This window comes from Cottoperca gobio, chromosome 8 (genome assembly GCF_900634415.1).
Source record: "Cottoperca gobio chromosome 8, fCotGob3.1, whole genome shotgun sequence".
NCBI classification, from domain to species: Eukaryota; Metazoa; Chordata; class Actinopteri; order Perciformes; family Bovichtidae; genus Cottoperca; species Cottoperca gobio.
Window position 1 is genome coordinate 7,856,801 of NC_041362.1, and position 14,432 is coordinate 7,871,232.

A 14,432-nucleotide genomic window follows, 5' to 3' on the forward strand; every position below is an offset into this window, starting at 1 on the left:
ATAGCAGTCACATTTTGGATTATATGACATCTAATTAACTGCAATCTCCTGAAGTTCCTTTGAGCTGTCTTCCCCCAAAAAGAATCCATCTGAACAGGAAGACATGGAGCTACCAAATCACAAGAAGGAGCGTTATCAAGCCAGCTTGTTCTTATCGCTGACGACGATTTGCTGTAATGATTCACACTGTCCTGTGTGGTTGTAACACCACAGACTGCCACAATCTCAACACTCTGGATCAAGCTGGAAGATGCTGTATGTAGATATTCTATACTGAACCTTACCAGGAAATAATAGCCACATAACTAACCTGAAACATCTTTACTTCCTTCTGCTGGTTAGCAAAAGAAACTGCTGCAAAATGTAGAGTAAATACATTCATATGCTTCTTGATAGCCATATGCAGCATTGAGCATGTATTTATCGTCTACTCAATACCAGCATGAAACCGAGCGCTATACATGAGCCAGTAACATCCTTTGTTGCTAGGCAACCCCCATGAGAGGCATCGCTGGACAACCTGATGTTACAGAATCTGAAGTATGTCATTTGAAGGGGGAGGGAAAAAAAGCAAAAAGCAAATATGAGCTAGCGATCTAGAGGAGAGGAGAGATACAGATGCCACTCTGTGATGCATCCATAGTGGCCGTGGGTGTGTTGTATTTACCTAGTCAGCCTGGGGGGTCCTCTCTCTCGGGCACATGGACAGGCAGCCCACGGCGGGGGCGGGGGAGCGGACGAAGGGAGGCTAGGGGGGTTGCCAAGGGACTGGTCATGGCGGGTTAGTACCAAGGGGGTTTTGATGTAGAGTGGTGAAGCATTAGTGTCTGGTGGGGGAGCATGCGACATGTCACCAGGCGGGCTGTGCTTGGGGAAATGCAGACAGCTGGGTTTGGGGTTCGAATTGATGTCAAGTGACGAGGAGGAGGAGGAAGAAGAGGAGGAAGGGGGCGGGGCGGGGGGAGTGAAGCCAGACCAGCGCAGTGGGGGCGGGGGAGAGGCGGGGGGCTGGGACTCTGGACCCGGTGCCACGGGGCGAGCGCAGGGTGGGGGTTTGGGATAGAAGAGGTGGGGGGCAGTGTGGCACGAGGAGATGGGGTAAGGGGGGGGTGGCCGGTCCTCCCCTGGGGGTGGGTGGGCATGAGAGGTGTCCGGCCGATTGGGTGACACGTTGTCTGAGCTGTAGATATTAAGAGAATAAACAGCACAAAAGAAACAGCTCTAGTGATTGAACAGGGAGACGCATTGGAGCGATATAGGATAAGCTGTTTTGATGATTAGGGTGTTAGTGCGTTAGTTGGTCCGTAGCCAAAAACAGAAGAAAAAATAAATTAAAAAACTGCATTTTAGGGTGGGCAGTGGGCACCAAGCTTAGCACACAGTCAGCTTAGTGCAAATACAACGACAAGCACAAAGAAACAGCAAAGGAAAAAAATAAGTTTTATTGCCAAAGGAAAATGATAGAGTGTATAGGACTCCCTCTGTGATCACCTTGTGTCTGCACACTGCATGGAGCTGTGAGGATCTGTCTCTGGAGCCAAAGTACTGGTCTGCAGCTTACAATATTATCAAGCTGAGCTGATGACTGAATATCTCCTCTCTGCTGCATATGGAAACCCTATCTGCCCTTATCTGACAGTATAAGACTTGTTTGCATTGCAGGTCCTGCAGTCAGCCCAGGGCAGTGTGAAACAGACACAAAACCCTTTCATTGGCTGAAAGAGCCACAGGAGAGGAGGGGAAAGCCAGCCAAGCCAGAAGCCATATTATCTCTTGTTTGCCACACAGGCAGAGCCAGCGACCATGAGGTGATTATTCATGTGTTTAACTATGATAATCATACCAAAAAATGGGGAAATCAGTCAGCGTGTCAACAGAAAAGGAAAGAATTCACGACCAAAGCTGAGAAAGCCAAGCCACAACAATGGGATATTGGAAATATTAGCATGCTCGCAAAGGACTTGCAGATTGAAGCTTAGTGCCATGTACAGAAACAAAACTCCCATACAGTATTTGGACTAAAACCCTTCAGAGTTAGTCAGAAAATGTCATTATCCTTTTGAAAATTTTACCGACAAGGACATCAACCTGACAAACAGGGAGAACTAAAGAAATGTGGAGAGTGAGAAATCATAATAATAAGAGAATGAGACACAAAGGTGTTGACAGAGTTTCCAAACAAATAAATACAATTAAAGTGGCATTAGACACGTTTTTTGCTTTAACTTATCAATATGAAGGAAATGTTGATTGCATAATGTAATGTCTATAGAATAATGACACCATCAGCATTTAGATTGGCTCCCTATAAGCTTATGCACCGGGTACTATCTCCCTGGAAAGTAAAGGCACACAGCCGTGGAAAAAAAAATGCAGTATGTCCCGTGCATTGTTGCCAACTCTTCTCTAATGAAAGTAGCCAGCACTAGTTCCGCAAGTTGCTAAAAGTCGGCAGATGACGTAACCGACACTTGCATATTTGGGACGTCATTGCGCATTAAGCTTAGAGAATCGTCTGAGCAGCATTGGGAATTAATTATTATATATTTGAATGTATTTCTTGCTTTTTCCCCGATGGTCTGAATAAATTGATAAATTTGACGCTAGTAGTAGGCTCTGAGGAAAAACGACAGTAATACCACTTCAAAACACTAGGGGGGGAAGTTGAGAAGTTGTCTATTACCACTTTAATAAGAATATGATTAAAACAGCCAAGGAATCTTGATGACAGCAGAGAAAGTTGATGATGGTGATGATGACAATAAAATGAACAGGAGTGGATGCATGAGGAAGAGGGGGACAACGTCTGGAGTGTGACTTACCAAACCCTTTCTCCAGGTGGCGGTGTCGCGGACGGGGAGCTGGCGAACTCGCCGGGCTGCTCCGGTATGAGAGTGTCTGCGGGAGAGCCGGGGCCTTGCATGCCTGGAGGGGTGGAGGAGGTCTTGCGCGACAGTGTGGCCGAACCCTTACGAGACACCCAGGAGGTATCCATAACCCGGACGCCCATACTGGAGACAAACATATCCAGAGTCATTCATGATGATGAAGAAAGAGGTGAGTGGGGGTGGTAAGGAAAGGGAAAAATGGCACGATACGGTACCTTTGTATCTTCCTAATGCTGCGTTAGTAGGGGGAAGAGAGGCAAAAGGGATACGAGGTCAGTAATGCAGACATGGTTGACAACACCAGACACCAGACTAGTACACTGTATACTGTATGATGGGGAGATGAGATCAACAGTGGCAGGGAGGAGCAGAAGGGATGTTCCAGAGGTGAGAGCCACATAACCTGCCTGCACTTATCTACTGAGCGCCAATTAAATGCTTGTTTGTTCTAATTAAGCCTGTTTGGTCTTAGATTCGCTCAAACACACAGACAGAGCAGACCCTTTATACTAAGCTGCTCTTTACTCTAAATAGATAAAAGCTATTTTCTATCCACCCATATTGTTGGTAGTTGTTGTTTATGGGATGCAGAAGATTTAGAGCGAAAGCTCTTTCTTCCTTAATTTGATCGGGGTATTTTGGTGAAGGTGTCGATTCCACTTCTGCCAGTGATTTTCCACCAGCTGGATGAATGACTCAGGCCAGGTGACGTGCTAGCCAGACTGTGAAGGAGGAACTGTGTGTGGGAAGATGATAAGACAGCACTGGAGAATTATTTCCTGAGAAAAAAAAGAGGTAACCAGCAGCCCTTCATCAGAGCCCTGTTGCCATAGAGACGATGCCACTCAAGGCAATTCAGCGCCAGGTATTCAAATTTCACTCAGGCTTCTCTTCTCCTGATGAGAGATGATAATACGGGTTGTATGTGCTGTAATTATTGACAGGTGAGATATATGGTTGAATCCACATCTCTCTGTGGCCTATGGAGGGTCTAGAGCGAACGCTTTAGGTTACAGGATTGGTAAAAGGGTAATGGCCTCACATATAAGAATTAGATATCAGATGCCTGAGAAGAGACGTGGGTGGAGCGAGAGAGAAAACAGAGTGAGAGTGAGATGTGGGCAGCAAAAATATGCACTAGGCATCATACCCATCCTTCTTGTAAAACTCCAGCATCATGTTGTCCGTGGCAACGCTCAGTGGGCGTCGGCTCTGGTCGTGCTGCTGCTTGCGCTCAGATTGGTCCATGTCTGGTGAGGGCATGGAGCTGTAGTTGGAGTTGTGGTTGGTGTGGATCGGGCTGCCGTAGCTGCCTGTCAAGTTGAATTCAATCTCTGAAGGAGGAGAATACACACCATGAGCATACAGTATAATGACGCTTCACTGTACGCTGATGGTGATAGTGGTGTTTGTTTGTGTACGTGTCGGTCTGTTTGGAGTCTATCACTAAGAATGGGAGTTACATTATCTACCAAAAAAGAAATGAAATAAACAATAAAATCCTGTGATAAAAAAGTTTTCCATTCATACCAAATACGCTACAATAATGGTCTATAATGTATCGCTTATTTCAGAGAGTATATGTCATTGTGCCTTATGGCATGCTTTTACTCCATAGCCAAACAAAATACGAACAAAATTATAACAAACAAAATTGCTGGTGAACATCTTAACTCCAAGGTGTCTATACTGTATATGACACTTGTGCAAACAGGAAGTGATCTATTATAGCGAGCAAACACAGCATGGTCTGCTGCCTTCAGCGAGGTGTTACATGACGCTGCAGCTTCAAACACATCTCAGACATCATGATGTGTGCAGCACTCATGAACACTGTGTGCTTCATCTATGTTTTTCTTGTGTTTTTTTAGTATAGGTTGTCGAAGTGTTGCTTTTCTTTTAACGTCTAAATGAACTGACAATCATGAAGGAGAATGATAGGATCCGAAGGTATCATCGTATTCATATAGGGCTGAGCCAAAGGAAATAATAAGTAATAATTAATAATTTATCAAGTAATTCATTATAATATATTTAATATGTTTTCCACTAATTTGATACGTTAATTTAGACAAAACTGGGTCATAAAAATTGCGGGTCATACCTTACTATATATATATATACTGTATATATATATATATTTTTTTTTATTTATTATTATTATTATTTTTATTATTTTTACTACTATTATTTTATTTTTACTACAATGATTGAAGATCAATAAAAATAGATATGGTGCCCAGCCTGACTACAATATTACATACATAGTATGTGATCCCCACCTCCAGGGAAGAACCAGTCAGCATGCTGGATAATGGGCTCAATGATGCCAACAATCTGCAGGGACAGGGTGGTCATCATCTCTGTCATGTTCCTGGAAAGAAGACAAAGATTAGAAGTGCAGTATAATCTTATGCGATCAGTGAAGGTAAGGTAGCTGAGTTAAAAAAAAAAACAATACATACGGTTCAGTGTGTGTCCAAAGCAAGTTAGGGCCGAGGACAATCGCTTGGTTGCCGGGAGTCATCTTGTTTTCGTCTTGGTAGTCGCTTAGCTTGGCTAAGAATTTGATTAGATATCTGTGGGATTTAAATAAAAAGGTGCATTTTATACCTTTTTGTCAGACATGTTTAGCTATACATATCTCCTAACTTTACCAATGACAGTGATATCTAAAAGCAAACTCATTAGTTTTGTTTGGGGTCATCTAAATATGGAATGTACCAAGTTTGGTTAAGATTAGATGAAATATGAGCAATAAGAAGCAACAAATGTGTTAACCAAAAAATGCTGTTTTGCGACGCCTCACGGTTATCTACCAAAGAAGTGGTTTGCTGGCAGCAATTGCTCAATTATTATTATTATTGTAATTATTACATTACAAGTCATTTAGCTGACACTCTTATTCAGAGCAACTTACAATGACTATAGGGACAGTCTCCCTGGAGCAACTGGGGGTTAAGTACCTTGCTCAGGGGTACAATGGCAGCAGCCCTGGAATTGAACTCACACCCTTCTGGACCACTAGGCTATCATAATCATGACAAATTCTCTGTTACCAAACTTTTGAAGTTGTGGCCTGATGCACTTAACGGGTCATAACTCTTCAATGCAAATGGGTTGTAACCAAATTTGGGAATGTTGTGTATGTGTGTATGTGTGTGTGTGTGTGTGTGTGTGTGTGTGTGTGTGTGTGTGTGTGTGTGTGTGTGTGTGTGTGTGTGTGTGTGTGTGTGCCCTCTACCTCTTCTTACATGCAATAATTGTTGCTGCTATTTTTATAGTGTCCACTTACAGACAATGATTACTAAATCTGTAAAAGTCATTGCCTGCAGGTGTCAACATTGCAGAAGCAATTCATTTCTTTGCCTGTATGTGGTGCCATCTGAATGTCTGCATTTCAAACCTGCTGCTGCGGTTACTTTTCCTTGCCTGTAGCTGGTGCAGGTTGGACTGAAACTGCAGGGTGCTCTGGGAACATGGTGATGGGACAGAAATGTAGGGAAAGTGACTGACCTGAAATTGTTCAAGTTGTCTGTGGGGAGTTTTTCACACACTGCCATTAATGCTTGTAGTCTCTTGTCCATATCTGGAAGGCTGAGGAAATACAAAAAAAACATTATGGTTTATTGTTGCTCTATTTCTTAATAATAAATGTCACCAATTTTCATTTTGGAACTCAAGACCCCCTTATATAAAGACTTTGGACTATTGTCTGTTTTAATCGAGGCCAATGGCATACTTGAAGAAAGTGCATTTAAAAAGAAAACAGCAACTCACTTGGAAGCCTGAATCCATTCATCATAAAGTTCAGTGGTCATCAGTGGCTCAGGGAGCTCACGGAGGTATGATTTCAGAGCCCCTTTGGGTGAGAAAAACAGGGTGAGAGTAAAGACTGGTTTGCTTTTTTAGAGGAGAGGGGGGTGGGGGGATAGTTTTCTCTCTGGCAAAGCCATGCCCCATATACAGTATACACTCCAGCAGGCACTTGCTGCAAGGGCCTGCTGGAGCTGCCAGATAGCTCGACACAGATTTCATGCTAATGTGTGAAATGCACAGCAATATCAGAACAGAAAGCCTTCTGGAAAAAGAGCACAGGCAGAGCTGATGAAGACTGCACTCTGTGTGCCCGATTAAGAACAATATTTTCCGCCAACCAGGTCCAAATTTAATCAGAAAACTTTTGTACAGGGTAAATGACCTTTCCAAATCATAAAAAAACTGGCAGATGTTGAGTAACAATCATAGCCTTTAGCATACATATATTTAGCAGTTTTTTCCCTGACTTACAAAGACAAGAGTGTAGGGGTAGTTGTTATGGAAATTGGCTATGAACAAGGCATTCGTGTGGGTGTAGTTCACCTGCGATGGCGTGTGGGTCGCAGGAGTACTCCTGCACATCCAGAACTCCACAGTCCAGAGATGCTTTCAGCTTCTTCAGCTTGGAGGCTGACGGAGCCACTCTGAAGAGGCCCTGCAGCCCACACGCAGGAAACACATAATCATGTGTAATTATCACATTCTAACATGAACTGTGCATACAATACAAATGCCACTATCGTTGTGCATTTGACATTGGGTGATGATAAATAACACGGGAACAAACTGGTGGTTTAACATGTTTTTTGTATTTTGCTGTCAACCATCTTCCAAAGCATACCGTCAGATTTTAATTGGTTACCACAAACATTTTTATAAACCATCACAAAGATGATTAGTAACCTCGATGTCATGGACATTTTTCCTGTTGCAAAGATGTTGCTACTTGTCCTCTCTCCTTGCTGGATTTAATTTTAATTGAAAGGTCAAGAAGATAAGAGCCAAAGAAAACTCCTGAGAATAAGTCTTTCCAGACAAAGTTAGGTTTAAACTATGTATTGAATATTGGAAGTAACTTCTCTGTACTTTAAGATGGTCTTAATTAAATAATAGAAATACAATAAACTAATTGATAGTAGCACATTTACAGTGCGGGAAACATTTTAATTTGTATGTGCACACGTATGTGATTGTTTGCAATGTTATCTTTTAATAATTGATTGATAAGGGTTACGTTTTAGCACCAGGTGTGACAAAAATATGCTGTGTGTGAGTGCTCTCTACCTCCTCTTGCATGCCACACTCTAACAGCATAGTGACACAAGCTTCGATGGGGAAGGCAATCTCTCTCCCACTAATATTCAGGTGGTCCTCCAGAGACTTGCCAAACGACGGCTTCTCCACCCACGCCTCTGCAACACAAAACAGCCGCTTGAATCGCCCACAGACAAAAACAAACATTCATCAATTAAATCCTAACTGCAATTAAATGTGACTTTCAAGATTGTCTCCCTGGTTCCACATCTCTATTTCTAGTGGTTTAGCACTTTAGTAAACTAGCCGGTAGCACAAGCATGAAGGTGGATAATTATAGCCTAATGAGATTGTTATGTGACATGTCAAGGCTATTAACTCCATTACTTCTCAGCCCCTAATATTTATACTGGTGCAGAATTAGAGCAGATCTCTACACACACACACACACACACACACACTCACACTCACACACACACACAGTACAAGACTCACCTTGGTGAGCTTTAATCTGGGGCAGGATACTTTGAAGAATCTCTAATGACTTCCTGTGATATTCTGCCTGCGTTTCTATCAGCTATAGAAGGAGAAGAGATTTTTTAAATAAGTATGTATCATATAATGTGAGTAATGTTATTAGATAATCTACAATGCTAATTGTAACCTAATATGGGAAAACATATTTTCCCTACTGGGTTTACAACTTAGATGATAACATATACTTACTGTCTGGAAGTAATTTGCATAGTCTATTTCTTTGGCCACAAAACTGTACATATCTGCTGACAATTGATCCTGAAACAGAAAGAAGAGATCAACCATCACATAAGAAACGATCTCACTGAAGTCCAACATGTAACTGTAATATCATCCTGGCATTGTGGTCCATTTGTGTCTGATAAATGCAGGAGCAGTGCAAAAAGTGGAAAAGAAAAGCGCTGGAGAAGGGGGAAGAATATCAGAGTGGCTCTCACCCTACAAATCTCCATCCGATTGGCTGCTTCCTCCATCTCCTCTCTGAGGGACTCGGACTTGGCGCCGGGCTGCAGCGTGCTCGGGTGGCTGGATGACTTGGACGACTGATGAAATCTATGTCATGAGGTAAAAAAAATGCCACTGCATTGGATATTTCATTCTTCCTGTATTTAACACCTGAGCCTTTATTAAAAACATAAATGAACAAGAGCAAGTTGTCTCTTAAATGTGAACGTCCTTCACCTTGTCCGAGCGGAGTCCATGTCCAGGACAAGTTTAGCTAAGTGCTTCCTCTGTTTCTGGATGTTAGGAATGTCCACCTAAAAAAGACAGGATGGCTTAAAGTCAGCTCAGGGAATACAAGCGCAGCACTTTATTATAAATGAGGACCATAGTCTTCCTGTCATTTCCTAAAGATCGGATGTAAAAAAAGTAACCGAGTGTGGCTCTGTAATTCAATTACATCAGGAAGGTGTATTAATTGGTGCTCACCTCAGCGAGCACATATAGGGGCTCCACCACATCCCTCTCTATCTGGAACTCAAACTGGATGAGCTCCTGGGCCAACTTCTCTTCTGTCTCCCCACACATCATCAGCATCTTCCTGTTTGGTGAGAGCCAAACACAAAGTCACAGGCAATCAAATGCAATTAAAATACAGACAAGGGTAATGAGGACAGAGAAGAATTCAATAGCCAAATCAATAATTAAAGATGTCTCTATGTGTGTGTGTGTGTGTGTGTGTGTGTGTGTGTGTGTGTGTGTGTGTGTGTGTGTGCTAGGCAAGTGTGTGAGCAAGGCCCTGTTAACGACAGTGACTTACCCCAGGAGAGAGTCATCCCCCAACACTGCAGCACCTTCTACCATACATTGTGCCAGGATCGTGAGTGGTAGTTTTTTCTGAGAGAAAAAAAGATACATTATTAGAGCTTCTGTGACAATCATGCAAGATTATGAATATTTTTATGTTGCATCAACACACATCAGTTTGCATCAGTATTCAGTGTCTGAGAGAATGATGGATGTATGTACTCACAGAAGGGGACTTGACAGATCTCTTCTCTATATCAGCTCCCTGCTGACCCTGCAGGCAGGCAGTTAGCTTCTTGTGAGTGCTGTGTGTCACCTGCTTGACCAGATCCAGACGCTTCTCCACCTGGAAGAACACACACACACACACAGACACACACACACACACACACACACACACACACACACACACACACACACACACACACACACACACACACACACACATCAGAAACCTCTTGGCATACCCACACATACACCCATTTATTACTACAAACACTGTGCTCTAACAACACATCTGTCATCTCTTTTGCAGCATCATACAGCAACACCTGTTACCGTCTTCATGGTACAGATTAGACGTACACAAGTTATGTATTTTTGATTGCTGTTGACTCCAAAAGAGCTATTTAAAAGGTATCGTTTTGGGTTGTGCCAAGTTGTGATGGACATTTGTCACTATGTCAGACATTTGATTCATTTAACTGATATTGAATAATGACAATAATCCTTACTCACAGGCCCAGAGTGAATGCGCCCATGAGAGGTTGTGAGATGATCAAAGGAATATGAAAGGAAAACAACTTTTCTGATATAAAACCCTGTTAGTTTTCTGACTTTCTCATACATATGTGTTTTTGTGAAATACTAGAGAGTACACCTCTTCCTGCCTCTAAAATTCTTCAAATCAAACAACCTGAGTATGTCTCTTTAATTGACCAGCATACAGACAAACTGTATGTAACCTGTGATGAGACCTTGCTTCGCTTTGAGGGGCCCCAAGACAAAGAAGTTGGAGCCACAGACTTCTATCATAATCAAATCATTAATGAAACACAGCATGAACAATGGCAGCACTAACTGCTAATAGACACACCCACACCCACACCCCCTCCCACACACACACACTTACACCACAGCTCACCTGTAGAAGGTCCTCGCTTAACACCTCTGTTTTCTCTGCCCTGTGAAGATAAAAGTGTAAAGCGGTTAGGGTATTTATCCACAGGAGACATTATAAACATCGTCTGGTGCTGGTATTTTTAAACGTCTGTTTCTGCTGGATGTATCAGCTCTGTCAATGACTGAGGCTTTGTGCACTGTAAAGTCAGGGAAAACTAAATATTACTTTTAAGTCACAGTGAACTTGTTCGTATATCCTCTTTGAGGTCACTCGACAAGCTACACAGAGCCTGTGATGGTGACTATTACAGATTTGTTCCGTACTCTAGCATGAGAGCAGAAAACATGTTTTCCCTATAGACATAAATCAGGACTCTGAAATATCCTATTACTGTCATACTCCCTTTTTATGTCCTAGGACACACAATGAAATATTGTGTGTAAACGTGAATATGTGACATCTCACATAATAAAACTCTTTTCATAAGCTCTTTAAGTATCCAAATAGTGGCATGTCTTTGCCAACATCTTCACAGTTGTGAAATAATGTCCCAGCTGTATTGCATTGGATGTTGACTTGATTTTCTTTGCACATCATCAATGTGGCAATCAATAAGAAGAACACATTAATTATCAGGCATATATGCACATAAACTATCCATGCTGTAAACTCACTGGAATGTTCTAAGCATGAGCGAAACATGCAGGACAGCAGCCAGCAAAGGCCGCTGATACAAATATGCCAGTTTCCACTGAGGAGCATCATATCCCTCTGTGAATCCAGCAGACTGGGGACTTAGCCAAATACTGAAGGAAAGGGCAGCGCTGCACTGCCGCTGAAGCAGATGAAACTACTCATCCAGAGTATTGAATGAGCCTTAAGCTCAGAAAAGAGCAAACCAGTGGATATCAAAAATATATGGTGTCAGCTCAGTTCAGACGGCTAATATTTTAAGACTTTAGTCCTTTTTCAGCAAGCAGATTTCCAAACAGAGCTCAATATGCGCTTTATTATCCTTCAAGAAAATATATAATAGGCAAATTGTCTCAGGTCCACAATCGTGCAGCATATGTTTAAACAATACTTTATTTTAATTTAAATGTTAGAACCATGTTTACATCCATTTGGGTTGTTTTCAGATGCAACAATACAACAATGCACACATCTGAAGCAACAATTCAGGACCGAGCAAGACTGCCTTATCAGAGAGGAAGATAACATGTACTTCCTGCTCAAAAGGGCTGTAGGCTGACAAGGGAGCCAACCTCCTTAAATGAGTCCAAACCAGACCTGCAGACCTCCAGCTGCCACCCAATGGTGCACATTTTCTCTCTGCGCTTCCCCTTCCTGTCTGTACAACCTCTTCCTGCTATTGTGCCCTAACCATGCCAAATGTGAATAATAGCTTCTTTTTTTAAATCATTTATTTAAAAACTTTATCTGAATTCATCTCACTGCTAACCAAGAGAATGAGGAATGGAGACCTTGTTTTGTGCTCTATTATTCATCAGCAGCACATGATTAAATGCTCTTTTCATGTATGATATCTCTGCACCAAGTCTGTCAAACACACAGCATAGCAGCTCCTTGTTGCCCAGTGCCATGTTGTTGGAGGAACACAAATAAAAAATAAATCACAGTTTAAGAATATCAAAAAAAGGACATTCTTAAACATGTTGAAATGCAGATGTGTATACATATTCCATACATAGTGGCCAACAACACAAAGCTGAGCTTTACAGTAAGGATGTCAGTTATTAGCATCACTGCTCTTAGTGCCAAGATGTGAGCCATGAGAACTGGGTCAAACCATGTACCAATGGATCTAATCACAGTCAGCCTGCTGGAAAACTGCTCCGCTCACTAAGGTAGGAGGAAAAACACAGGACATGTGAATGTGTGTGGAAGCCTAAGAGCGAGAAAGAGCGAAAGATAGCAGAGCGAGAAGTTTCTGGCATGATTTGTAAGGATAAGTGTGATCGCAGATTGCTGATTACATGAGGGGGATAAAAATAACCCAAGCGCTCAAGTTTGGCTCAGTTCTGCTGCGACACTCAACAGCCTCTAAAAATCTCTAAAACTCCATGTTCCACAAAAGACCTTGTGGGCAAGACTGTCACATGTATACTGTGCTGAGTGTGGAGCCTGGAGGTCTGCAATGCAGCTGTGAGCGTGTCACCACATTGTCCTTACATTGGCTGGTTGAGTTGTCCCTTAGGAGACTCTAATAGGAGCCCAACAGCACAGATGGGGCAGGAGCGATGTTTCAGTTGCATATGTTAGAAGTTTCAATAGTAGGGGGCCATCCTTCCAACTCCAGTGAGTGTTTGTTTGAGTGTGGGAGTGTTTTTCTTGAAGGCTTATCTTGGCTGAGGGAACGTGTGTAAAGTGTATGTTGAAAGGGGTGGCTAAAAAACATAGTTAATTGCATTTGCTGTTTAGAATAAGGGAGTGTAGCGGTTCTGACATCGAGAGTGAGGCCGCTACACAAACCCCCGCAACCCGCTGTCAGCACGGCCGCTGCCTGTTGAGCTCTCATTACGATACGAGGCGGAGCTCTCAGGATGGCTGCCAATAAATCTAAGATTGCAGTTCAATTTAAATTCTACTAATGGACAAAGTCATTTGTCAGTATTGTGTAGACTGGTCCTCTTTATTTAGATAATTTATGAGAAGTTAATTGATGAAGTTAATCGACCTCAATGTTGTTTAGTGTTCTTGAAGTGTTCTTGTAGTCGATTAAATAAAACCCAGAACTTTTCCCCCCATTTATTCTTCGTTAAATTCCTAGATTTAAAGTTGAAACGCAGGCATCTGGCGTTCTTGCCGACCACAACTGATGTGGCAATTATGACCCAGACTTCAAGCAGATTTGATCTTCAAAGACTGCAGGCTGTCTTGTTCTTAGAGCTTGTTTGTTTTCAGAATGTGGTATTTCCTCTTAAGAAAGCAATATTGTACATAACCGGCCTGTGAAGGCTAAGAGACAAAATAGCATTGCTGGACAGTACAGGAGGTATTGGAGTTGCTATACAACCTGATGTAAAGTTAAGCAGCAGGAGATTTTGGAGATGAGGAGTGAAATTCTTCTTGGCAAATAGTGTGCAGAATGAGTCCTGGGAGGAAAGTAAACACGTGGGAGAGCTGGCAGCCATGTGGGCGGTGTGCACATGGAAGGAGAGGAAGACTTGGCCAGAGTTATGCCAACCATCTGCCACTTCCCAGACATGCCTTTACCTGGAGCTGCTGATGACTCAATACACAAACACACAAGCACCATCTATAAATATACAAATTTTCAGCGGAAAAAGAATATCTGCAATGTAAACATGGACAACTGCAGGAAAATTAATTAGCTGAGACAATATTCACACGTCCAGTAAAGGTCAACGGTCAGACTTTGAATAACTCCCTCTCCACCTCGGGTGACATTCACAAAGTGCTGATAAGAAGAACCAGGGACCTTAGACATTCCAAGTAATTGCAATTCCACAAATATGGAAATAAAATGTGAGTACCAAATACCCAGTTGACCTCATACATCAGCTGCACATTCCATACAA

General features: G+C 42.4%; 1 protein-coding gene across 5 annotated transcripts in view; it reads right to left on the bottom strand.

Annotated features, from left to right (window-relative positions):
- Window positions 1-14,432, bottom strand: part of arhgap44a (Rho GTPase activating protein 44a) — a 29,563-nt gene that overhangs the window by 7,508 nt on the left and 7,623 nt on the right. For 2 of the 5 annotated variants that reach the window (XM_029437371.1, XM_029437373.1), the window contains 18 exons: window positions 10,891-10,930; window positions 9,973-10,092; window positions 9,760-9,836; window positions 9,429-9,540; window positions 9,180-9,256; window positions 8,936-9,050; window positions 8,688-8,756; window positions 8,457-8,538; window positions 7,992-8,119; window positions 7,251-7,362; window positions 6,669-6,750; window positions 6,405-6,485; window positions 5,354-5,467; window positions 5,171-5,262; window positions 4,039-4,222; window positions 3,104-3,121; window positions 2,823-3,011; window positions 668-1,180 (listed from right to left, as the gene is read on the bottom strand). In XM_029437371.1, the coding sequence (XP_029293231.1) occupies window positions 668-1,180; window positions 2,823-3,011; window positions 3,104-3,121; window positions 4,039-4,222; window positions 5,171-5,262; window positions 5,354-5,467; window positions 6,405-6,485; window positions 6,669-6,750; window positions 7,251-7,362; window positions 7,992-8,119; window positions 8,457-8,538; window positions 8,688-8,756; window positions 8,936-9,050; window positions 9,180-9,256; window positions 9,429-9,540; window positions 9,760-9,836; window positions 9,973-10,092; window positions 10,891-10,930 (2,205 nt within the window). The remainder of the gene's footprint in view (window positions 1-667; window positions 1,181-2,822; window positions 3,012-3,103; window positions 3,122-4,038; window positions 4,223-5,170; window positions 5,263-5,353; window positions 5,468-6,404; window positions 6,486-6,668; window positions 6,751-7,250; window positions 7,363-7,991; window positions 8,120-8,456; window positions 8,539-8,687; window positions 8,757-8,935; window positions 9,051-9,179; window positions 9,257-9,428; window positions 9,541-9,759; window positions 9,837-9,972; window positions 10,093-10,890; window positions 10,931-14,432) is intronic. The other 3 variants (XM_029437372.1, XM_029437374.1, XR_003832631.1) reach the window with 3 other exon arrangements.